The 27,441-nt window shown below is 36.8% G+C and overlaps 1 protein-coding gene and 1 long non-coding RNA gene across 7 annotated transcripts; one reads left to right on the top strand and one right to left on the bottom strand.

Moving 5' to 3' along the window:
- Positions 1-751: 751 nt before the first annotated feature.
- Positions 752-10,373, bottom strand: LOC129717392 (deoxynucleoside kinase). Of its 6 annotated transcripts, none has more exons than XM_055667270.1 (6): positions 10,228-10,373; positions 10,058-10,155; positions 4,222-4,561; positions 1,379-1,497; positions 1,169-1,320; positions 752-1,110 (listed from the first exon to the last, which is right to left on the bottom strand). In XM_055667270.1, exons 2-6 carry the CDS (start codon positions 10,122-10,124, stop codon positions 958-960), a joined length of 831 nt encoding a protein of 276 aa, XP_055523245.1. In that variant the 5' UTR covers positions 10,125-10,155; positions 10,228-10,373; the 3' UTR covers positions 752-957. The 6 variants fall into 6 exon arrangements, with proteins under 6 accessions (XP_055523245.1, XP_055523251.1, XP_055523248.1 ...); XM_055667273.1 differs by having other exon boundaries at positions 753-1,110; positions 10,058-10,072; positions 10,228-10,359; XM_055667274.1 differs by having other exon boundaries at positions 753-1,110; positions 10,044-10,072; positions 10,228-10,348.
- Positions 10,374-25,720: 15,347 nt separating this feature from the next.
- On the top strand, positions 25,721-26,724 carry LOC129718407 (uncharacterized). Its single transcript, XR_008726884.1, has 3 exons — positions 25,721-25,801; positions 25,862-26,148; positions 26,221-26,724. It is a non-coding gene; the product is annotated as an uncharacterized LOC129718407 (long non-coding RNA).
- The last annotated feature ends 717 nt before the right edge of the window (positions 26,725-27,441 follow it).

The raw sequence follows: 27,441 nt of genomic DNA, 5'->3' as shown, positions 1-27,441 counted from the left end.
CCTGTGCATTGCACACGGGAACGCCATGCAAAAAATATGTTTCAATCGCAAATTTATAATAATATATTATTGGGTTTTAGTTTCACTTTCAAATAGTAACAAATAGAATGACTTGCGTGATTACGCGGTCATGATTGTGATAACTTCCTCAAACTGCGATTTTCAAAATTTGTAGTTGAACAGGTAGGTTCAAAAGCCACGAGTCGCCCCTGGTTCGAAGTTGCATATCTGTTCTGTGACATCACTCTGCTTCTTGCTAAAAAAATGGAGGATCGCTACACTGGATAATTCCGGTGAAGGCGTTGAAGAAATAAAAGAACAAACAACCGAACAGTAAACCTCTAAATTACACACAAAATGTTCTAAATTTATAACATGTACTTTTCAAATTATGCGATTGATTATGCCAGAGATGATCTGCATGAAGTGTCCAGTTAATAGCGTTGAGAAACAAACTTATTAGTGCTGAATGGATGAAGCGTAATGAAAACATGTTTACAAATTTTTTACAACAATAAATATTATAATTTTATTTTAGTAATATTTTTTTTCACTTTTCGGACCCCTGAAATGCATTTGAATGACGTTGAATTCTTCTGACATTAGAGTGCTTTTTAGTTGGGTGACAGCACAACTAGCGAACACCCAACTAACGAACCTCCAACTAACGAACATCCAACGAGCGAATCATCACTGTATTACCAATTTTCTTATTAAATAATTAGACTACTGTGATATTACTTCGCACAAACAAGATTTTCATTATTTTTGTTCTGCAATTTTTGCATGTAAGTTTTCCTATATTAAATAATACCATGTAATTTAGTCTATTACAATACACTCAAAATTTTTCTAACATAATTTAGAAGTAAAACGGAAAAGCGTCAAAACTATCATTTTCTTATTGAAATAAAATAAAAAAAGCTAGTGTAAAATATACTTTCACATAATTATTGGTTACAATTCTTTTCTTGGTCTTTTACCTGGTGATGTCAAAATTGATTGCTGGTTAGTATTTTCAATTAGGATTGGTTTAAGTATACTAGTTTCTGAACGCTTGTATTCAGAACTAATGTCATTCAAATCTAGATCAGCGTCAAGAACGAGGACCTGCAAAATAATGTACATTAGAATACAAAGAAATTTGATATAACTAAATAGTCAATACCGGGGCCGCTCTGGGGAAAGTTCCATGGATGAGCCAATTCTCATGCAACTCATGCAATTCCTGCAAATATTTCAGTGGAACACAACTCTCCTCGGATCGCGCACGTTTTGTCATTCTTTCGAAAACAACTTCGGGACTGGTTCTTAAGTACACTGTCAAAAAATGTATAAATTCAAATAAAGCATATTTTTCTTACTCTTTTTATTTCACCTATTAAATCAGCCTGTATGTAAACGTTCGCATCGATAAACTCGTACCAATCTTGTAATATGTTGTACATCCCTTGATGTAGCATTCCGTTTGCGAGCATATTTTCTACAAAACAGTATCTATAAAAAAACATTTTGAATCAAAACATTCGAGACAAAGTTCAAATTAGGGTAACAAAAAAGTTTTCGAAATTTAATCTCTCGATTTTCTCAGACATTCCCTGAAGTTATATAACATTTATTTCCCGTGGATGGACGCAACTTTCAAATCCCTGTGTAAACAGTATTCGATTGAATATGAAACCAAACAGTAGAGGTCCCACCTGGGAGGGTGAAACGGATACTACACTCAAAACAGAGAACACGCACATGCGTCGTTTTTAGATAGCGTGTAACTATCTTTTTGCTGTAACGCATGCATGACTCAAACGAAGTTTTAAGTAATATCAGGAATACTGAATTTGCAATTTGTCTGTGAAACACAAATTTTTGAGACTGTTTTTTTTTTAATTTGCCATTGTATAAAAGTTTCTTCGGAATTTTGAGTTTATATATATTTTGCGCACGCAGATTTTCTAAAAATGTGTGCGAGAACTTAACCTGTAAGGCAGGTTTTTCGAGGTTTCGTGCAGTTGCAAAAATTTTACAATCCTGCATCTCACTATTTTGTGAAACGAGAAACAACATTCGACCGTGATGAAGTGTGAAATTGTAACCAAAGCCTTAAATCCAGAAAAGCGCAAGTTTAATAATCGAAGTACGCTAACATGATTATTGCAGAAAGCTTATGAAATTTATTATTTTACGTGAAAATAATCTAAAATATTTTGTAAAACGACAATAAATACAAAAACCGTTTGCGATGAATATTTTTCACCTTTCAGTTATAACAATACTCATAACAAAAAAAAATGCTTTTTTCCCTTGGTTCAAATTGACAGTCAATGACAGCTCATTCTGGTTCATTTTGACATTCGTATCCGTTTCTCCCTCCCAGGGTCCCACTATTCTCGCATTAGCCTTTTATGCTGAAAAAAAATCCGTTTTAGCGTTAAAAAGCCGTTTAAAGAAGAATCGAGTCTGGGTCAAAAATTTTCCCTGATTGTTTCCAGTTTTCTCTGATATTTGCTGATTTCCCCGATCGAAAAATAAATTCCCTGACATTCCCTGATTTTGTACGGCTACACCGTACAAAACTGTTTTAAGACTAGAAAAAATTGAAAATAAACACGAAGTTTCAAGTTGAAAAATTTCATTTTTTTTTTAAAGAAACTTTGAGTTATTACACTTCTTTAAGAAAAAGTCCAGGATAGGGAAATGAAAATCGGATATTTCATGGAAGGTTTTTTTTTTTAGATTCCAAATGCTTCAATATAATTTTGAATTCAAGTTCGAATAATTTTTCTCAATAAATTACACTTTTTTTTAATATTTTTTACTGATTTCTCTATGACCGGACAGTATTCAATGTTTAGGCAATCTTTGTTTTCATTTAAAATAAACTCAACTTTTTCAAAAATGAACTTAGATGTTTTCTATTATCTTTACCCTTTTAAAAAAAACAAAATTTTATTAATGTATATTTTTTTGAAAAGATGAAAATATTATCTACAATTTTGCCGAAGACGGCACACCGATCAAACAAACCGTTTCGGTCCAAAAAATATTTGTTATCATCAATACCTTCCTTTGATAGCTTCTCAAAATGATTCCTGCTCCAAAAAAAAATAAACCAATTCGCGTTGACGGTGTTGCTGATATTTGTTTGGTTTTTGCATGCGAAAAAGAAGGAAGGAAATATTTTTGCTTTTGTCATCACGCACATTTTGACAATTGAATATGAGAGTTCACGTAGGTGCGAACAGCCTTCAAAATCTCTTTCAACGCGAATAAACTGAATAGAAACATTTATGCAAAGTTTCAGCCAGACGAAAAATGGTCAATTAAACAATGTCGAATTCGTTTTTACGGCAGGACTATCCCGTCCCGGACTACGCTTTGCAGCTGAAAAAAAAAACACTTTCCGAGCAGTTGCAATGATGTGCGTAATAACAGAGGTAACTGTCACTTTTGTTTTGGTCATTATCGCCATTGTCTTTTATCGCATTTGTGCTACTGTACGAAAAATTTGACAATTTACTGAAAAATGACAAAATAACAAAATAAAATTCAAACTGATGTTTGACACGCGAAGAACGATAATCAAAGCAAACCGATTTTGACACATTTTTTTTTTATTTTGACACATACGTGTGAATGTGTTGGTGTCTTAAAAACTGCACTCTGTTTCATGCGCGGACTGTCCGGGACAGAAAAAGGGTAGTCCGGGATAGTCCGGAAAATTAAAAAACACAGTGATAGGACAAAGTGTAGTCCGCGGGGTAGCTACACCGCAAAAACGAAAACGACATAAGATGCCCGCTTTTTTGTGGAATTGCACTAATGTCAAACTGTTTATTTTTTTTTTTTTTTTCATTGATCTCTCGATAGTGAATGTTCGTAAAAACAGGCCTATGAAAAGACGCCATTTTTCTATGACCGAAAAATAACAAGCAAAATATTGGAACCACAGTGGGTTCGAAATGAAAATGGAGCCACAAAAAAGTCACATACAACCCAGTGCAAAAGCATAGGCGCGTCTAAGGCCTGCGTAAAAATCATTAGTGTAATCTCTGCTGTTGCAATCTTGGTAATTCATTTTACCGCGAATATATCAATACTATGTGTAAGGTTTCTGAAAACTGAACTCAGTTTTAATCTAAAACTACCATTGACACTCTCGTTAAACATTTGTATTTTACGATCTACACACTGTATTAATTTAGTTATAAAACTTGGTCTTACCTGGCACTGAACATAGAACGCTCCATCAGTTTCACAGATTTATCCGTAGCACTGGTATGCATATCAAGCATCGTTAAAGTGACATAGCTTTGGAATGGCATCGCCCACCGTTTTGGTTCTTTATACATCAAATCTAACAGATTGACTCCACCGCAATTGCGCCATTTCTCTACAGGTTCAGTAAGCAAACACACCCTCTGCTTATATTTTTGAAAATGATTCAAAAATGTTGTTTTTCCACTTCCAATGTTACCCTCTATGAAAACAGTGAATGGTTTTTTGTCACGCAGTCCTAGCTTTTCCGATCCTATAGATGTTGCCATAGTTAAAAAGCTGCGCCCTGATATTAAAGAAAAAGATTATACACACGGTCGCCTCTCTAAATATCGTTAAGGTTAATATGTGTTCATAATTTTACTTCCCTAGCTATAAATTGTTCAGTAGCTACTAACGTTTTGAGAAAAGAGCGCAAATGTTTCTAATCTGTCGAAAACAAGCGCTCATCGCTTGAATTCGAATTTCTGTCCAAATTGAGCGCGAAAAAGTTTCGGAAAAAACATCAAGAGCTTTGACTCGAAAATATCGATATCCATGTTATGTCGATACATTAGCCAGGACACACTTTCGATATTTTTAGGTTTGTGCATGGAGTTTCTGTCAGCTCAGTCGCATACAATGGAATACATATAGGTACGGAGAATGGTTAAAATATGAGGTTTAAAGGTTTTTGATTTGTTAATGCCTTGTTCAGACTACGTCGCATATCATCTGATATCGCCAGATGATATCGGATATCACCTCGGGTGTTCACACAACAGCAAGCTGATATGATTTGACATTTGCTTTGGCAATTGAAAAAAGAAGAAAACAAAAACAGGTCAAAGCGAAAACAAGACAACAAGAGCAATGCAATTGGGTCCTAAAGTTTAAAATGGTTTTCTGATTTTTATATATCAGCTGAAAGAGTGCAATTTTCTTAGCAAAACGTGATTTTAAAAAATGTTTATCGTTTTCCTTCGATTTTTAAATGAAAAATAAAAAACTGCTCGAAATGCCTTAAATGACAGTTCTCTCATATACCGTACATGGGCGAAACGTCAACTTAGACCTTTCGAGCAGGTTTTTTACTCTTCATTTAAAAATCGAAGGAAAACGATAAACATTTTTTAAAAATCACATTTTGCCCAGAAAACGCGACTTTTTCAAATGATATACAAAAACTGGTAGCTTTAGGACCCAACTGGGGGTCCTAAACCCTTCAAATATATCATTTGAAGAGCCGCGTTTTCTGAGCAAAACGTGATTTTTAAAAAATTTTTATCGTTTTCCTTCGATTTTTAAATGAATAATAAAAAATTCCTCGAAAGGTCTTAGATGACGTTTCACCCATGTACGGTATATGAGAGAATTGTCATTTAAGGCATTTCGAGCAGTTTTTTATTCTTCATTTAAAAATCGAAGGAAAACGATAAACATTTTTTTCAAAATCACGTTTTGTTCAGAAAATTGCACTTTTCCAGCTGATATATAAAAATCAGAAAACCGTTTAAAACTTTAGGACCCCATTAGAGTAAAGATGTCAGCTAGTTGGCTCGCACCAACGCGAACTCTCATATGCAATTGTTAAAATGTGCGGGATGAAAATAGCAAAAATATTTCCTTCCTTTTTTCTCGCATGCAACGCGAATTGAGAAATTTGTAGGGTTGCGTAAAATGTCTGCGGATATCATGTTCGAAAACCAATAATAACCACATTTCAAGCAGTTGGTAACACGGCCAACAGACATTTGACACAACCCTACAAATTTCGTTCTTCGCGTTGCATGCGAGAAAAAGCACCTCCCTGATACGTTCGTAGCCTGTTCTTTTGTATACGCGGGAATGAAATGGCATGTTACACTGCTGTGCTTCACAATGCTATAAACAGCGACATCGATAGATTAGGCAACACTGAATGGGAGTGAAGAGCACGTCAGATGTCTTCCCTTTGCGGCCATTGTTGTTTGGGGCTCGGCATCGAGGGGTTCGTCATAATGGTTGTACTGTCAAACTATAGGTAATGAGATTACGGTGTCAGGCAGGTGAGAAAAAGGGAAGGAAATATTTTTGCTATTTTCATCCCGCACATGTTGACAATTGCATGTAAGACTTCGCGTTGGTGCGAGCCAACTCGCTAACATCTCTATCCTAATCCCATAGACCTCTCCAACCGTGCATGTATTGGTGCACTTTACACCGTGTAAGTTGGATTGAAAATGAGGCCAACAATGTGCTGTCAAAATGCCTGCATAAATGCGGAATTTTCATTTTCTTTCACTGACTTGAAACTTAATTTATTGCTACGCGGATTATGTGATTTGTTTACGGATAGTAACCTACAAAATGAGTATTTGATTTCCAGTACCGAGCGACTCAAAATAGACTATATTTTTCGATTTGCTTCACCCCGGTAGAGTTAAGCAAGAGTCATTTATGAGGCAAACAATCCGAGTTTAGTGTGCGTGACTGAGCTGTCAGAAAGCTCTATTGCTCTTGTTGTCTTGTTTTAGCTTTGACCTGTTTTAGTTTTCTTCTCTTTTCAATTACCAAAGCAAATGTCAAATCATATCTGCTCACTCTAATGTGAACGCTCGAGGTGATATCCGATATCATCTGGCGATATCAGGTGATATCCGGCGTAGTCTGAACAAGGCATTAGGCGAGATTTAAGGTCGGATATCAAGCCTAACTAGCACAACCCCAAGCACTTGTAGGCACACGAATAAAATACAGAAAAATAAAGATTTTTGTACGAGTGCATACAGTTTTCAAAATAAAATCTGGCAGCTCTGCTAGCGACTATATGCCCTTTAGGGGACCTATACACATAAGAGAAATGACAAGACACTCACCGTTAAGCAACTGTCAACATCAAAACGGGCGAGCTGTATAATTTTGCATTGCCGTTATCTGTTTTGATGTTGACAGTTGCCTTAACGGTGAGTGTCTTGTCATTTCTCTGATGTATAGGTTTCCTACCTTGAATGTAGCTTCAAAACACCATAACAAAAACAATGCTGTTTAATCTGTTTAATGCCATACGATAAAAAATGACAACTGAATCTTTGTTTGGTTGTTCCTTTTTGAGTTGCAGAATCGGATAAACGAATTCAGCATAAGTATTGCCAAACTCATTTACTAAGAGCAAGCCCACCAATGGCTAAATTGAAGTTTCTAAAGCTAGTTTGGCAACTCCCACCATAACGCGGCAACCGTACCGGGCGTTGCTATGTTGGTTTGGGAAATAGCAATCCCCACCTCGGGTAGTAGCGAGTTATTTAATTTGGCAACGCGATAGCAACGAGCCGAATCGTTGCTATTTGATGAAATGTCAAACTGTTTTTTTTGTGCTCGATAGTGAATGTTCGTAATAATATTACGAAGATGATGAGTGTTTCGAATGCGGACTCAATTGGTCGGCCTCGGCCTCGCTTGCTAAACACGTCGTAGGACGCAAGTGTCGGCGTGAACCACTACTCAATTTTATTTCCGATTGAGCTGAAATTTTCCACAGGGTGTTTTTCCAGGCAGGTAAACATTTTGTGTAGGTTTTTTATTGAGATGACCATTTTGGTTGGCATTTTGGTCTGCAACCTACACGATGCGGAAAGCTCAAATCCTCACAAGATTGGCCAATATTATTCAATAAACCTGGAAGGTTTAAGCAAATCTGCTCGGGAGTATTACCAACTATTTTCCCGTTTCGTTCGGTCGTTGTATAAAAAACCATTTTTCTCCTTTACTGCTGTTTCAATCTTCAAAAACAACCTAAGATGCGTTCGAAAGCGGCGTTGGAAATGGTCATCGGTATAGACCGTTGTTAAAACGCTGGATGGCACCTTCCTCCGTATGGCGGTCAATATTTGGCTATTTACTAGGCTGAGAGTCGCCCCGAATCTTTCCAAAAACCATTTTCTTAATCGCGTATAAGGAAATTTGTTTTGCGAAATCACTTTATTCGTCACTAGAATCAATCAAATAATCGAAAACAATTTACGCGTTCTATATTTAAGTTCTTTTTGGCGGCAAATTTTCAAATAACAATAGCAAATTGTGGGAACCGAGACAGCATGAAATACAGAATACAACTAATGACAGTTCGCCAGCTTCCAGTAGAATTAGCGAACCTACACGCTCGTGAAAAGTAACACGGCGAATGAATTAGTTTTAATTCAATTTCATAAGTTGCATGGAAACGTCAAAAAATGAATACCGCATTTGGTGATTCTGTGTAATTTTTACACTGATTTTAGATTAATCTAGAATAACTCATTTTTGAATTTACCACTATAACTCAATTTTGAGTACCAAGCATGAAAAAACGACACCATTATTTGACACGAGTGAAAAGGCGGCACCATGATTCAACATTTGTGCGCCATTATTTAGCCTTTGCGGCCGTGTTATCTGTTCTTGTGGCTGTTTGAGTGATTCCAAAAAATGAGAATCGCTGGGAAGGTGGTCACGGACATTTTAAAAAACTTTAAGGTACACATATAAACTTTTTTCATTATTCATTCTAAAGAACCAAAAGTTTTCAGGTTGTTCGTGTCATCAGGAAGATTGTGGGAGAGTAAAATATCAAGTGGTTATGCATCACAAAAAAAGAGCAAAATATACTTAAAAAATAAATATAATTAGACACCGTTCAGATAGAATGTAACCTAAGTTTTGTTTTGTTCTGACTGTTACCGGCACAAATCTCCCTCTCTACGCTAACATCGCATTTAAAACTGAATGGTTTTCAATTCTTAAACTGAGTACTTTGAAATTCTGAAAATGGTTAGTTTTAAATTCAAAAATGAATATTTTTCTATTCAAAAACTTGATAGTTTCAAAATCTAAATCTGTGTAGGTTTTAATATTAAAACTGAGTAGTTTTAAATTCAATAAATGGATAATTTTGTACACATAAACTGATATTTTTTAAGAACTAAATGAGTTTTATTAAACACAAAAAATGAGTTCAATTGTATACATCATTCTGAAAAATAAATTCACAGTATTTGCCTATACTATGGGTTACTCAATTTTGAATAACAACAGAGTTACTCAATTTTCGTGTTGTTCCACTTTTTATGGAAATGAATTGTTTTCTTATCATTTTTGAATTCATTTTAGGGAGCGTGTATACATTAGAGAAATGACAAGACACTCACCGTTAAGGCAACTGTCAACATCAAAACGGGCGAGTTGTATCATTTTGCATTGCCGTTATCCGTTTTGATGTTGACAGTTGCCTTAACGGTGTCTTGTCATTTCTCTAATGTATAGGTTCGCTAAGTAGAATAGTCATTCAAGCCAACGTTGCGGGACGTGCCCAGTTTTACGGAATTATTTTAAATAAACATATAAGGATGAAAAAATGTATGTACGCACAAGTAAAAAAATCTGCAAAAGAATTATGTTATCGATAACTTGAGAGAACGGAAACAAAGTTAAAACAAACTGACGTGAAATGGAGGGAACATTTTATAAAGTAGAAAGAACGTAGATCATTCCGGAAACGACTGACTGACGGATAAGTTGGTTATTACTAGATCCGCAAAAATATGCGAAATACATCACAAACAAACATTTTGCCAACGCTGGCTAGTGACGGTCTTCAGAAATTGGCAACTACCGGTGTGAAAAAGAAATAGTGGAATTGGTAATCCCCGTTAGCAACGACCGGTGCGAAAATCGGTTGCTATCCAAAATAGCAACGGCCAGCGTTGTGAAAATAGCAACTTAAATGGCAACTCACCGGTGCGCTTGCTTTAAGCAATCATTATAATACTTACCAGATCATACTTACTTTGGATACACAATACTTCGAAAGCGTCAGTTAACATGTTATTAACGAAGTAAGTGAAGTATTTCATTGTGACACGGGAAAATCAGATAAATGTGCAACTATTATAACAAAAATAATAGGGGGATTCATGTCGAGCTCGTAAACAAATACCCAGCCGAAAAAATACTCACCTCTATTGACGAGTAATGGAAGATACGCAGTTTACGGCTCGGTATTCGTATACGAGCTCGATGTGAAGACCCCTAATGTAGCATTGAATAACACATTGTAAATGTTCTTTCCTTAATTTTGTTTACTCAATATCAATAAGTGGGATGGGCGATACTAGCATCGATACTAGTGATATCGATACTAGGGGTCGTGGTATCGAGTATCCAAGTATGATGACAGTTCTGCAAGGTATGCTACATTTTTGTCTATCCACGCACACAAACAAATCTCGTTATGAAAAATTTCGCGTTTTGTATGGAATTCAGAACATTTTTGGAAATTTCTCGTTTTATGTTGTTTTATATCTGATTTTTTTGGTTGGAGAGTGAATCTCCAGTTGAAACACACTAGAAATTGATATTAATTTAGATTTAGTGTGAAAAATTGCGACAATATGTCGAAATAATATATATAAAAATGCTATATTTCTAATAGTTGGAGCATAATCTCAGTCATTGTCATAGTTCATGACTTTTGTTGCTGTATGAAACATAAGCGACTCTATTTAGAAGTGCTATTAGAGTACAAGAAAAAAACGAAAAGTGCAAAAAGGTTACCGGCAAATTGATGAAAAACAGCATATTTTACCTAAACCGCAGCATGTTTATGTATTCCCCACAAATAAAACATGTTTCAACATCATTTCTATAACTTCTCAGGAATGTATGTTTTATAAGTTTAATTTAAAATGCAAAATCATTTCAAATTTCATACAAAATTGGAAAAAGTTCATAACGATCACTAATACTGATGCATCGACGTGAATAGCATACCTTGTAGAACTGTCATCATACTTGGATCGAGTATTTTGGCTAGCATTGGGCAATACGACGGAGAGTATCGATACTTCAGTATCGATACCCGAAGAGCCAAAAGTATCGAGATACTCAAAATATCGGTCAAAAAGTATCGATACCAGAAGTATCGATACTATAGCTGAGATCATTTTTTGAATTTTTGATAAATACATTTACTCAGGGTGGCCACTCTACCGGAAAAACGGGAAAAGCGGGAAAAAGCCGGGAATTTTAAATCACCGGGAAAAAAATACGGGAAAACCGGGAAAATAGGCTTCACGCCGGGAAAATCATCCTCCTTCATGTCTGCCGCTTTATTTGTTCAACAGTTTCTGAGGAAATGTCAACATGAGACCCTGTTTTTTATGTTTACCTAACTGGCATGATTCTGCCGGATAGGGGAAAGCTGGTTGTTGGTTTCAGTTAAAGTCGACAGCGGCTTCGCAGCAAGATCTGCGTCAAATAAAATCAGGCTTGATCAGGTGGATAAATTTACTGTTCCGTAACATATATTGTCAGATTTTACAGAAGTCAAAAAGTTATCAGCGTCGCGGGAGGCGTATTGAAACTTCTTGTGAATAGTGTTCGACATCGCATCGGGGAGAATCCGGTCAAAAGTTAAATAGGACCGGAAACTTCGAGTCTCGATTTTATTTCGAACCGGACCGGAACGGAGCTACCCGGTTTGTACTTCCCGATTTTTGGTATGATTTTAACCACAAGCAGCAAACAAATTTTTTTCATTCTGTGTTGGACCTTTTGACTACTTGATTTTGTTGGGGAAAGACGCCACCTTGAAGAGCTATTTGTTAAAGATTTCTCAGATTTTTTCTATATCAAAAACAAACAGTAGCTAAATTATTTTTTTTTTCAAATTGTTTATTCAGAGTGTCAGTTGAATTTATTTTACGGACCATGAGAAAATTTCTTATACATTACATTGACCCCAGCTCGAAAATTTTAAAGTCCCAGGATCGAAGTTTTTCGAAAAAAAAAATTGTTTTGAACTAACAGATCTCAACGTTTCATGCATTTTACAAAATGCATCTAGACAGTTTTATGTGCATTTTTTCATTGGTCACTCTGAGGCTCTTCTTCCCAAAGTCCGCTTGAAGTTTTGCCTGAGGACATTTTTCTAGAAGACAAAAACTCTATTCCCCAACTCTTGAATTTATCCCACGCATTTCATTGGCATTCTGATACAGAAGCACTGCAAGCTCGAGAGAAGGTTGACAGAGAAAGATGCAGAAGGAAGCAAAAAAGCGCGAGAAGGCAAAGATTGTCAACGATTTGGAGATGAAGAGGGCGAAAATTGTGCAGCAGATCACCATGAAGGTACTTGCTAAAGTCGACAAACAGCTAAACACGATGAAGGAGGAATGTTTTTCATAGTTTTGTAACACTATTTTTGCAAGGCACAAAAAAGCATGTGAAAATTGATTTTTTTCTCATATGTTTAAAAAATAAAACACCGGGAAATTTCACTAAATATCATCGGGAAAACCGGGAAATTGAAAATTGATATTGAGTGGCCACCCTGAATTTACTGAAAACCAGTATTCGATTCAGTGATTCGCAAAAATACAGCAAAACTATTTGCTGAACAGAAAACAGTAAATGAATGGTTGCTGGAATCCAGCAATAGAATTAGTAAAACATGCCAAATCGCTGTGCAGCTGGTACGGGATCATCGCTAAGCTCCTGATAGCGAATATGGGACCATAGCTAAGGCCTTGTTGGGCTAGATGAACTTAAAAGTTGAAATGATAATCATACATCTCTAGTTCAACAGTAATTTGCCTATGATCCGATGGGCGGATGGAATCTGGTGCCTGACGGAAACATGGTTCCCTTGAATTAACTGGTTAACCAGCAAATTGATTTATGCTTTGCTGAATGAACAGCAAATTGTCATAGCTGACAACCAGCAAGTTGTATTTTGTTTTACCGAGCATGCAGCAAACGACCTGTCACTTTTATGCAATTGAGCATTACTGAATAATTAGCAAATTTCATTTTGCTGAACAGATTGCTGGAAGCACAGCACACCAAAAATCAGCAAAATTTTGGTGGTTTCCAGCAATGAAAATTTGATGTGCCGACTTTTTGTTGTTTTTCTGGTATCTATCTGCATTCTCTAGAGCAGCATGAATCAATGACTTCACAAACAAATACATACTGGTAATGCAGAAATTCTGAGCTTTGGCAAACAAATGAATTAAACAACTTATATCTTCAAGATTTGTATTCACTGGCCCAATGGGCTGTGAAGCTCCCATCTTATTTATATAAATTATTGACACACTTCCATATTAATTGATGAGGAAGTTGATGACATAAAAAAGTTAGATATGTCAGCGAAAATAAGATAGTGAAGTCTACCGCTGAATTTTTCTAACTAATAAATATTGCAAATTTTTTTTTCACTTGTTCTCTAACTTGTGTCGACGGAAAGCATGAGTTAGTTTCCGCTTGCAAATATTCGATCTGAACAGTGTAACCAGAAACTTATATTTGTTTTTAAAATACAGTCAAATTTCGCTCGTTGGGCTATGTTTAGTTGGGCTACGTTTTAGTTGGGCTCCCGCTCGTTGGGTTATAGCCCAACTAAATCGACGCCAAACATCATTTCTGATAACGTTGAATTTCGTTTGAGGGGTTTGTGGATGCATTTTAACGCAGAAAGTAGAATTAATTGAAATAAAAACAAATGAAGCTGAGTATAAATGTAAACAAACAATATTTAAATCAATTGTCAGAGAAACAATATAAGTTTTGTGCCTTAATAATGCAACGTAGAGCTTTGCCTATTTTTGAAAGTATTTGAGAACACGTTATTATTGAGCACTCCTTTTTGGCTTTAAATGTATGGCTTAAGTAAAACAAATTTCGAATTTGGCCCTATGCTGCGTTTGGCTCAGATTTTGACAGTTCGTTTGGCTCACAACATTCTCTCTATCTATTTCTCCATCTAAAGCCTGTAGTACACTCTTTGTCTAATGGTCAAATTTTTGACCTTCTGACATAATGGTGAAATTTATTTGACATCATGGTTGTTGTTTGCCCGTGTTTGCCTCATGTTAAAATTGGAGAGTGACAAATAATTATCTTCGACCAAATTTTTATCTGTCAAAAAGTGCCAAATATTTGACGCTTGGTCAAAGAGTGTAATACAGGCTTAAGTTTTGCTAGTGCAAATAGACTTGTGCGATACTTATACTGACAGTGGCAGCTTTTCAGTGGTTCCAGCTCGTATCAACTAGCTGGCATCTCCATCCGATTTGCTTTGCTTTATCGCAGCCAACATCGCAGCGGTTCGCCAACATGACGCTGACGGTGATCTCGTGTACACATTGATATGTTAGCCCTTGTAACATGTCAGCTAGCTGGTCCGTATGCATAAAAGAATATCGATACAAATATCGCGGTTTTCAGTATCGATACGGTCGAGTATCGGACGCTTGTGTATCGATCCAAAAAATCGAAATATCGTCTCAGAAGTATCGATATTTCCGATACCGATACAATATCGCCCATTGCTAATTTTGGCATCGATTCTCAGGGCCAGAGATGCCAGATATACAGACAAATCTGTATTATACAGACTTTCTGTGTTGCGATACAGACACGCATAAGCCTACAGATTTTATACAGACATTTAGTATAATACAGATATTACACAGATATCTGATATTCTACATAATGGTTTTACCAGTATACACAAAAAAACGAACACAAAAACCAAAAGTCACTGTAGCCGTTGCTGGAAAAAGTGAACTAGGAACTGAACACTTTGCTGAACATATTAATCTTGCGTTTTTGAGAGTGAAATCATGACAACGGGAATCGAGTCAGGCTATCGGGGTTTTTATCGGCCCCGTGGGCACTAATCTGCCTGTTTCGCCACCAGTAACAAACAGCTGATTGTCTCGATCGATTGCCATGCAGGTTATATTGGTGAAAAGACCGTTTGTTCTATTCGGAGCAATATCCAACGTTGAAGAATTGCTTAAAATGTCCCAAACCTTGAAGGTACTATTTTTATAACCGCGAGACTTCTGCCATCATGTATCAGTTTAGCTACATTACGACGAACGACGATTTTTATCACGGGAAAGACTCTTACTTCTATGTGTTACTTAGATTTAAAAGATAAATTAGTTATCGATTAATCTACCAACTATGATAGACTCGAAAAAGAACAATCAAAACAAGCAATAAAACAAAACAATCTGACAGGTCGACAAATAATTAGGTATCAATGTATCGGTAACTTTTTTTCGCAGCGGTATACAGACTTATACAGACATTTTTATGGATTATACAGACTTGCCAAAAAAAAGTCTGGCATCTCTGCTCAGGGCATCCTTAACACGAGGGAATGCCTTTTCCTATAACATCGAAGATACGAAAATGTCAAACCTGATACGAATACGTCAAACCTGATACAAAAACGTCAATTTCGGTCGGATTGTTTTCATTAATTTGCTGTTTCGGTTGGGGCTTAGCCCCTGCGCTTCTTAAGTAGACACAGTGGATCTGGTTATTATCCAAAAAAATAATGTAATCTAAGTAAAAAACTCTTTATAATTTATATATGAGCTTTCCGTTCGAAAATGAAAGGAAAAAAAGCGAAAACATTAGATTTGACGTTTCTATGTTGTACTCGATGTTATAACTCATAGCACATTCCCTCGCCTTAACACAGAGTCTATAGACTCTGAGTCTTTCTACGCCAGATCTTACCAATACAGGCTTAGTCTGTATCCGAGGGGTAAGACAGTTGGCTATTTTGAAAAATTCTGATGAATTTTGAAATATTCTGAGCAACTCTTTTTATTTTATGCTTAATCTGTATAGTATTATTTCACACCGCTTTTATACCGTAATGCACTTAATTCCCACCCCAGTGAATAATACGACTAGGATATCAGTATCGAGCAGCGATGCCAGATTGGAAGACATGTTTCAATATGAAGACATTTAGCCAGAGCGGTGAAGACATCCTTGTTTGCGAAGACAAAGGGATTACATTAAAATATGTGAAAACATCCGTAATTTGCAGAGTTTGTTTTGCTCGACATCTTTCGACTGTCGGTAATCATTCCAGCCTTCGGCCGGTTTTCTCGAGTGGAAATATATGCGAAGACATATTTTCGTGAAGCGTGTTAACATTTGAAAAAATGACCTGGCATCCCTGCTGATGCAAACGAACACAGATGACACTTCCGATTTAACGATCATAAATCTGAAAAATATTGGTAAAAAAAGTAAGTAGAACAATAAAAAATACTGTGAAACAAACATTCGTTTTTAAAACAGTTTGAGAATTTGCTACCGGCCATCGAAATTTCGGTCGAAATTCGAATCACATTACCGAACATAAATGAAATGCGGAAGATAACGTGTTGCAAAATAATTGCAAACCGCTGGAAAAACATTACTGTTTCTAGTATGAAAAATTTCCATCAATCAGCAGAAACAGGTTCATGTTCTCGAAAAGGTATTTTTACACCAAAAGTAAACCAACCAGTTCATAAAGGTTCTGAAAATTTACGATTCCCCGGGGACAATTTTCTGCGCGATTTAGTTATAGCAACCTGCCGCTGAAGCAAATTTTTTGTACAATTTTCTAAACGAAACCAAACGCTAACGATGATGAAGACGGATGGCCATTCGGACGCTACTTGCTTACGAGATGCAAGATTGTGCCAAGAAAAAGAAACTCATTACCCGATCTAAAATGTAGAAACTCGAAGGGGCCACAACCGTTGTTGGAAGTCGCGACACAAAAAAACAGCGCACCGGGAAGGTGTATAATTAATAAACACGCAGTCGTTTTGTACACCCAATAGTCGCACGAAACCTTACGAATAAGCGCAGTTAGTAGAATAATTTCCATTGCTACCAGTCAGTAGATATCATCGGTCCAATCGTGCTGTGATTCCCAGTTTGCTAGATCAACTTGGTCATGATCGGACACCTGATCCTTTCTGCTCAGTAGCCAGTTTTTCGTGTTGCATCCGCACATCGAATGCCTTCGAGAAACATATACAAGCCAGTTGCGGCGCATCGAGAAGCTGAACCGTGACGCTATTTGGTTGTCATCGGCATACAGCTGTCCTCGTGGGTGATACTGATCACCAATCAGTGCCTTCAGAGTCGTGATATAAAATAATACCCTCTAATTTCAAGCGTTTCCTGTCCGAGCCCGACGCAGCCCACCCGGGGCTCTAATAGTATCGCACAGTATTGGTCGGGTTGGAATTCTTCCGATAAATATTAGCACCAGTCGAGTCGAACCAATTGTGGGTGCGATTCGTCAGACAGGAAAGGGCCTTTGGTGTTGTTTCTGATCAGATCAGAGCATTCGGGTTACATCCCATTGCTCGGTTGCGTTACAGTAGAACAAGGCATCTGGGTTCACCAGGTCTAAGGTGCATTCGCACTCGCCAGTTCGGGTGTGAAAAAATTCTGGAGCCTCACAATAACTGCCCTGTCATGCAATTCGCATGACAATTATAGACTGGCGTCTTGTTTGCAAAAAAAATAAAAGGCCAACTTTACTATATGTTGGACTTGTGGGACAGCAAGAAAGAACTCGTTGGCTTATCGGATGATAATGTTCGTTCGTGGCTAGAGCCGGAAATCGTCTTCAAAAGGTAACTTCAAACCTCCCCATAGTTCAAGAGATTTCACCAAGAAGACTAATGAATAAAATTAATGCCAATGAAATTCCAAATCATTTTGTCAATAAAATTATGTTTGCAACCGGATTCCAAATTTTGTCCATTAAATGGATAAATTATTTATCCGAATGGCTTGGCTGGTCAGTATTTCCGATCGGCTGTTCAGCGTGTGCAGTTTGCCAATCTCATCCGATAGATTTTCTGTTATCTATCTCTTTGAAAAAAATCGTGCTCAATGTAAATTTTTGAAAGAGTGGGACGAAGCAGCCGTACTATTACCACCGACAAACTGACATGAATCCTTGAACAAAAATCTACGATTATTCTGCTCAAAAATTCAAATCTAAATACGTAACAACACTAGCGCCACACATACTTGGGTTCGCGCAACAACTCTACCGTACTACAGATGACCAGAGATGCCAGATGTGAAGGCTTGTCTTTATTTGGAAGACATTTGAGCTCATATAAAGACGTGAAAGCCTACTAGTCGGAGGATTAGTTGAACACAATTTAGTGTGTTTACTATGATGTTTGGTAACTGTAAAAATTTCAGTAAAGATGTGTTCACATATTAATAATGTGTGATGACATGTTTCGTGATGCGTGATGATATTTGAAAAAATGACCTGGCTTCCCTGTAGATGACTGATTAGCATTCCGTCATATCAAACGTTACGTCGGTTGACAGCCAATTTTGACATAAGTGTTCGCTGCATTTTAAAATGACGGTTTCGGATTTTTGATCAAATTTCAGGACCTAGTTTCATTACTTCTAATACGACACACTTGTACCGTAGTAGTAATAAACGAGTACCGAGAGCAAATGCGTAGGTGATCTACTACACTGGATGTGAAGGTTTATTTCGGGCACCTACTTTTTTCGTGTAACAGGCTTCGTTTTGTGTGTCAATAGGTGTCAGGTTTTTAACATGGCTAGATTTTTCTAAATTTGTTGATAGGCTAAGATGTTTTAAGCTTGTAATCGGGTTGGGTTTTCGAGAACTGAACGTGTAAACGCGAATGTATTGGAAAGTTTCCGTTAGCCAGTTTTCGAGTTTCGGTTTTACGGATGCGCAGTTTTGAACGAATAGAGAAAAATACGTTTAAAAACTTGTCATGTGATTGTGTCGGTGCTCAGAGAGCACGGAAACATTTAAAGTTTAAGTGACAATTTTTTGCATAAAACCCTGAAGTAATAAGGAAGTAGATTACTATTGTTTATAATTTTTTCACGAAAAAAAAATCAAAGCTGAATAAAAAACCGATGTATTTTTTTCTTTGATATTTGAAATAGCAACGCCAGAGTTTTCACTACACATGCTTACAATTACTCAACAACTTGAAGCATTTTTTTGTTGAAATCTTCGAAGTCGGTCAGTGGATAGTTGTTGGCGCCCTCGTGTTAACATCCACAATATGGTAGACTTTTTAATTGTTTTTATTCGACCATCCGGATCTTTTATGTTGAACGTGTGCTTACTGCCTACCCTGCTACTGTTCAAACAAAGGCTATCATTACAATTAGAGAACAATTCAGTTGCTTCATATACTGCGTCAGTTCCATTTGTTGATTCGAGAATTAATGATTCTGAATCAAATTCCGTATTATGCCAACATTCGTTTTCCTCCGGTAAGTCATGTTGCAAATGGTTTTCTACATCGTCTATCTCTTCATTTTCGTCGTCGTCGGTAATACAAGAATTATCTTCGACGTTCACGAACTCGATCCTGAAGCGCTCAATGTTTTTTTTTCATTTAATGAATCAGAAAAATCAATCAACTCATCATTTAATGCGAGGCTCAACAAAACATGACGAGCAGCGATCATCGCTTTTTGGACCACAGATTTTAATTCGTCATTGGATGGCATTGTCTGTTCGATTGACGATTCGCACTTCTTTGCTAACGCTGGAAAGTTAACACTTTGCTGATGCTTTTTCATAATGGCCATTTTCATTTGAATCCTTCTGAGCTTCTCTGTTAGCTCTTTGATTGTGAAGTTGACAACGGTTTGGTTTGTCGTGGCCATCGACCGCAATTGGCGAAAAAGTTTTTCACAAGGCTGACTAGAAAGGTGCGTAATAATACATTGCTCTGGTGCTCTCCTCTCGCGACAAGCCACAATAAATGTTAGTATAGCATGCGAGTTTAGTTCCACGCAGTAGTATGCATTCGTTGTTATGCAAAGCTTTGAATTTGTTCGCTTTTGCAAACACCAGTTTCTCCAGCCACGAACGAGGAAATTGACAAACCTGTTGGAACGTAAAAAAGACCAATCAAGTGAATGCATTGTATGTCAATTTCTCATTTTATATTTACCAAATATTATACACACGATCTAGAAGCATCACATTTGTGTCAATGAATGATCGATACATTCTACTCATCATGTCTAAAAGCATAACTGTTCCTTCGCTCCCCCTTACTTTTGTTTTTAGGCATTGTGAAACTCTTGAATTGATAAGCTTGATAGTTGATCCAAATCTCATTTTGTCTTTCAGTTCGATGTCAGAATAGCATAGGCCATGCTTGTCCTTACTCTCCTCCATGATTAAACGCTTAAGGTGTTCTTTAGTAATGATGTAGCTACCTATCGAAATAAGTATTGAGTTTCATGACGATAACGATTTTATCACAGAGCAGAAGTTATCTTTACCTATTTCCATGTCTCCGTTCAATAGACGATTACGGAATTTATTCATTGTGTGTATTATATCCTGAACATTCAAAGGCCCATCCACCTGTTGGCTGCTGAACCATGAACCCCAAGGGGATGCGATATATTGTTTATCAAATCTTGATCGTTGTGTCATTGCCTTGAGTAAACGGGTATCACCATCAGACGCATGGGCAGCTACCGTGATACCTTCTTGAAGCAATAGCTTTTCCGTATGTGTCCATCTATTGACAACATCGCTATGTTGAAACCTATTGTTCGAGCATGCATGATACAAAACGTACGGCGTTGCCTCGCTGGCCAAAGGTAACGCTAATTGAACATACGCGTAGTTGCCTAATGGATAGGTACTGAGATCATTCTGCATTTTATAAGGTGTTGTTGCTTCGAAGAGTTTTTGTGTTGGTAGCCCATTCACATTCAGAGGTGCTACCAGACCTCTAATGCTATCATCTCTATAACCATATTCTGTAGCTGCGGTAATTCGAGTTGCGTCTTCACAAAGTACAACTACCAATGGATAATTATTATCAACCAAATATTTTTTTAACCCAGTGACATCAAGTTCACCTTCCTTTAAATTCACAGTATATTCTCTAATATGCCTCTGGATAGTTTTTAAAGACATGGTGGCCATGTTTGAGCTAATATAATTATACTGACCAGTGCCTGCTGTTATATACTGAAATGCGCATAAATCTTTCTCCATTTCAGTATATTTTCTGGAGTGAATGTTCGCACCATTTATCCTGGTATACATGTCCATAAGTGTTTTGAGAAATTAAGAATTTTTGTAAAGCGGATCTTCCAAACACTCAACTTCCAGTGCGGAAGTAGGATTTGGGTCTGTGGAAACATTTTTTTCACTTATTCGATATCAATAATTAAAATGTTTATTCTACATACGACTTGGTGATGAAATTATACTCTCTCCGAGACACTTCTGCTCGGTTTTCTGTTCACAGTGATCAACACTACATGTAGTGGGTATAATTTCACTTGAGTTGGCTTCATCGAAATCTGTTTCAATCGAGGATTCAGCTAAAAAGTTCATCGAGTACAGTAACGTCAGTTAAACTATCGTAGTTGGTACAATCGACGGCGTCATTTATTCGTTCTATCGTAATAATTTCTCTACCCGTGATATCTTCAACATTTCCGACTTGCTCAACATCGGTTCGGTGGACTTCGTCACCATAAATGTCACTTTTTTGCTCACATGTTATTTTCTTTTTCTTTGCAGATTTTGAGTTTCGATCGACGAAGGCTGTCTTTTGATGACCGTTAAGGTGCCTTATTACGTTGAATGTTTGCCAAGAACGTGGCGGATAGCGCGTTGATTTGAGTTTCTTTCCACAGATGGGACAAGATATTTTGGCGACCAAGGTACCTCCAGTTCCCTGTTCACAGCTGACTGCTGATGATTCCCACAAATACAAATCTGACGAACTGAACAAAAAATTATCAGGAAAAAATTATTGAAGATAATCATGTATACCTGTTGCTAAGATTGTATTGAATACGTTTAATTAACGACTCGATTTCTTGTTCTTTATAAACTGTAGTTAAATCCGGAAGGCTGTCGGCTGTGTGTTTATGTCTGTCAAGAAATCGTTTGATTCCTTTTTCCTTTATTGTCTCTGCAATAGTTTGTATAATCAATTTATCACCCAAAGTGAATTTGAATTCTTCAGGCTGGTCTGCATACACGCCATATTTGTCGGACATAGTCGCATCTGTTCCCAACCATTTACGAATTCGAACAACAGAAGTTCTTAAATCTTTTTCTATGGTCTCAATATCGTAACGTGACAACGATCCGAAAGCACTGCTTGCAGTCAAACCTTCAAAATTGAGAATATTTTGCACATGTGTCGGCACAAACCCAATTTCCTCTTGAATTAAACTCCAGAAATCTTCCTGCAAGGAAAAATGTTTTATAGTTCTAGGAGTGCTCGCTAATTAGAAAATAACTTTCACGTACTGCTTTGGGACGCACCAACGAATTCCCCCAAAAGTTTGTCATTTTCGAAATCTTTGGAATGTATAAAACCATCTAAAAACGCAAAAAACCACAAAAGCTGAGAGCTTCAATCAACAGCTACAGTCAGGCACGATTTTTATTCCTACCATACATGTGCTGAACCTTGTCCAGATCAAATGAACGCCAGGGATGCCAAACTTAACGCATTGTTCGCAAAATATATACTTGGAACAAGTGCCAATAAAAATATTTCATTGTTCGATTTATTTGATACCTTCGTCGATGTAAATAATTTCCCATTGAATCACTCAATATTTTGGTACACTACATACTTGCTTCCGTAGCAGAATGTGACGAAACACTATTCTACACCCTGCAAATTATTTTCATATCAATCGCATTCATACTGATAGTTTTTGGCACCTCTGCAAGAGCCATTTTCATTCCTAACATTTGTATTTGAAGATTTATTCAGAAGTAGATGAAAATGAGGTAATTTGAGTAAACTAGAGTAACTCTAACGGATTTGAGTGACTCAGAAAATAGCTGTCTTGCCCCTCGTCTGTATCCTAATATAATCCGGAGTGATTCGCGATTAGGACTCAACTAACAAAATGTAAACAAATGGTTTTATTACACTATTGAGTTTGAAAAGACTTACGAAATCCTGAGAAGAATCCTTTCTTTTGTATAAATCGATAAAATTATTTAAATCAAGCTTTTAGTGAAGGGCGATAAAGCAGTTTACCCAAAACAAAAGATACTTTGGAACTAGGCCCTTTACATTGTTTTGAAGCAACGGGCTTATATGCGAGATATTTCGTAAACAGGCGAGAGTAAAGGGCGGATCAACTTTTGTTTTTAAAATAAAGGCGCATTTGAGAGGCGCAACTGGAGAAAAAATAAAAACAAGGTGAAAGAAAGATGGGCGTATCTCGTTGTCAGAATGCTTTAAGGCGAAATAGAGGTGGGCGAATCTCGTTGTCAGAATGCATTAAGGCTCATTAGAAAAAGGTTAGAAGAAAAGTTCAGATTTAAGCCATAAATGCACAAATTTAATGTAGTATTGTTAGGAAACTTTAAGCCAGGTACATTTTACGTCAATCTTGGTATTGATGTTAACGTTAGTCACTTCCTTTGAAATTACGATTTAAAAATGTACTGGCAAATTTTCAAACTGATATATCCCAATGTTTATCTTTTGCCAGTTGCGCCCTTATCGCAAATCACTCCGGAAATCGTTTTTTTTTTTCAACCAAAAAATCAGCTGATATTCAATTTCGAAAAATATTGCACTTATGAATCCTAGTTCATTAGTGTTACCTGTTTTAACAAACTTTGTTTTAGTGGAAAACCAGATGAAATAAAACTAAAAATCGGCTTACAACTTGAATAAAAGCTCGGGGCAGGAGGAAATTTTTTATTACTACCAGCGTGTTGATTATTTGCAACCAAAATTAAACTTGTATTAGTGAAATCGACCACTAATACTAGCGCAGATAGGAAGGCCTATGTTTAAAATACACATGGACTCTGCTTTAACAGCGCGCTACTATTTAAGCAGAGTCTATGTGTAGAGTCGCGCGAAGAGAAAATCTATAGTTTCGGCAACACAGTTTTTGTGCCGTTTGTTGCCAAGAACTATACAGTTCTGTTTTTCACCATGCATTAGCGAAAATCATTTTTTGAAATTCTTCACAAGGTATACAGTTTTGAAAGATTACACCGGTGATTTTTTGTTAAATTTAAGTGAACCAGTGTACAGGTTTAATGTTGGATTAAAATGTGTAAGTAAAACTTCGGAAAAACACATATTCTTTATTACGCTCAATTACAACACTTTTCATCCATTCCTAACATTATCACCTTGTTTATTTACATTGCTCGATTGGTACCCTCGTTTGACACTGATTTGGTTCCTTTGGTTTCATCTTTGCGGGACTCTTATTTTAAACATAGACTTTCAGATTTAAGTTGTTATGGCGACTGTGTACAGCGCGGCTATTTTACGCACTCACCCGTTTTCACACCGGTCGTTGCTATCGTCTCTGTTTGACGTTTCATTCAGCATAAACCTTTAGCGGCGCTGTTCCCGGGTTGCCAAATTTGAGAGCGCGATGCTTCCCGGCAGAGTTGCCAATAAAATTTTCAATTTAACTGGAAAAAGGCTGAAGAAAAAACTGGATTCCAAATAAATTTGTAAAAAAGCAATAAAATGATTTTGAGAGAGCTTTTTTGTTATGGAGACTAAATCCAGTGTCAGTTTCGAATACAGCAACTAACGAAATAACTCTTCGCACAAAATTACTCATTTTAATCAGAACTGTTTTGTTTCGGGCTTACATTTTTTAAATAATGGACTGGAAAATTCCCTCTAACAGCAGCAAAATTTAAAATTACGCAATCAATCTACCTCAAAATTAAGAAAATAGAGCTTTTTCATTTACTTTTATCTTCAACAAAAGTATTGACGCAGCATTTTCTTCCGTTACATCAGTGAAGTTTAAATTTCAATTATTTCTGACTTCGCTATCTTTTGGTATCTAATTCTTCTAACAATTTTTAACTGCTACGCCACAGAAAATAAATAGAAGATTTTTTTCACGGTGTGATAAATTTGTTTGGTTTTATCTCAACCATGTCATGCAGTCTTAATTTAGATCGTGTTTCGTGCGAGAAGATAGAATACTGAAAAAGCTGTTAGAAATTGTCAAAATAATTTATCTATCTACAAAACTTACGTTTTAAAAATATTTCCGGAAACCAATCGGAGCTTGAGTGAATAAAAAACTGGATAAAACTGGCAAATATCTGAAAAAACTGGAAGATTTTGGGAATAAACTGTATGACTGGATCACTTGAAAAAAACTGGAGGAATCCAGTTTAAACTGGAACATTGGCAACCCTGCTTCCCGGAGGCCCGGCTACTAAATATTTCTCTAGCGCGTTTAGCAGCGACCGGTACGGTATGAAGTGATGATAGAGCGCTACCAAACGGGGTATTGTGCATTTAAATAAAACTTATCAAAACGTCGCTGATAAACTGGCAGTCAGGCACACTTGAGACGCTTATTTTTGTTGTTCTCGCAACACTGCAACCATCTCAGCCGCCACTGCGCTGTCAGTCCGACTTACAAAAAAAAAATACATTGAAATCATTCCCGCAGTTCATGTTGTGTGAACACGCAGTTGCTCTATGGGCTCATTCAAATAATACATAACGCGCTCAGGGGTGGGTCGGAAGTCCGACTTCCGAACTTTAATTTAGTGCTGACGCCACAATATTGTGCATGCAGAAAAAAATCGGAAGCGACGAGTCGCTCGTCTGACAAGGAATTTCCAGCGAATTTCATAGTATCCCAATATGATACAGTCTTTGATTCGGTATAAAATTTTCCAACATATGCGACACCAATTTTCCTTATAGTTTTGATTGTTTTCTAGTCGTGAAATCATATCAATATAACCACAAATATTAAAACTGCATCGTACTGTGCGTACAATTTATCATGAATACCAAAAATAATAATATTTAAAATATATATGGAAAGCACCCCTCTCATAACCGAGACAACATTACAAGCGGGACGCGCTATGGTTGTTATTTACATTTTTGTCGATTTATTTTGATTTTCGTTTTTAGATTTTTCAGCCTATATAGTATACCCTTGTTGTCTACTCTGATTTGACAAATAACAAAACAGTTTATAGTGAAAATGGAACGGAAGCACGTAAGTAATTATCTTATTCCTTATAAAAATATAAAAACAATGTATCATGAAAACCTGTGTGACGGAAAACAGGTACGAAGATGAAGAGCATTTGGATGCTTGGGAGGAGGAGGAAGACAGGGAGAATTTGTATTCATCTTCAAAACCGGGCTTTCCTATACGGATTCCAGACTTGAACAAAATTTCAAGCATTTTAGCCGCAAATGAGTTTGCAGATGTGGACGCTGACGACTCGGAAATACAAGACGCTTCCATCAAGCTAGGTACCAAAAACCGTTCTAGGTGCAAAGAACCGATTCAAAAAACTAAAAACCGTTGCAGCCATCATGCCAACACACAATTTCACCCACCGTAGATAAAAATACAGCTAACGACATCTAACCGCCACTGGAAAAGTAGCAAATGTTAGAACCACAAACAGACGTCACTTGTACACTAGCGCCGCGTGGTAATCTTTTTGCTAAAATATACTTTCTGACGTAGAACTACGTCTCTCAGGAAGTTCGGCTACATAGGAATAAAAAAAAATTAAAACCAAAAAAAGTTTTAAATAACAAATCAGTTAGTTTTCGTTGCTCCCGAATGCAGAAAATTATAATTTTATTATTCGAACTATTGTTTAATTGAAAATTGCCAAGCCTTGTAAAAACGCAAATTTCGATCTCTGATTGCTTTCCCAAGCACAGTCGGCAGAATTATAGCAGTGCCGTAGCTACTCCGTCTTACGTGGTGGGGCAAAAATGTTTTTCTGATGTTTTTTCATGCAGGAAGTAATTTAAAAGTATTACATTCAGCTTAAATATACAGCAGCTAATCTGTAAAGTATGAATAGTTAATAATTTCGCTGCATTTATACGAAATAGGAAAACTGCGCAAAGGCAATGCAATCGCGTGGGGGGCGGGGGGTGTGGTCTAACCCATAAGGTAGCTACGGGCCTGAATTATAGACCAAGTAATCCAGAAAGAATTATTTGGTCTATATGAGAGAATGTTGAAAAGAAAATTTCGGTTGATCTGTTTGATCGTTATGATTGCTTTCCCGAGCACGGTCGACAGAATTATAGACCAAGTAATTCAGAGAGAATTATTTGGTCTATATAAGTAAATGCTGAAAAGCAAATTTCGGTTAATCTGTTTGATCGTTATATGATTGCTTTCCCAAGCACGGTCGACAGAATTATAGACCAAGTAATTCAGAGAGAATTATTTGGTCAGTTGGCCTATATAAGAGAATGTTGAAAACCAAATTTCGGTTGATCTGTTTGATCATTACATGATTGCTTTCCCAAGCAC

This window comes from Wyeomyia smithii, chromosome 1, assembly GCF_029784165.1.
Source record: "Wyeomyia smithii strain HCP4-BCI-WySm-NY-G18 chromosome 1, ASM2978416v1, whole genome shotgun sequence".
NCBI lineage: Eukaryota > Metazoa > Arthropoda > Insecta > Diptera > Culicidae > Wyeomyia > Wyeomyia smithii.
The sequence above is the reverse complement of the archived record's forward strand: the minus strand, read 5'-3'. Positions and strand labels throughout refer to the sequence as shown.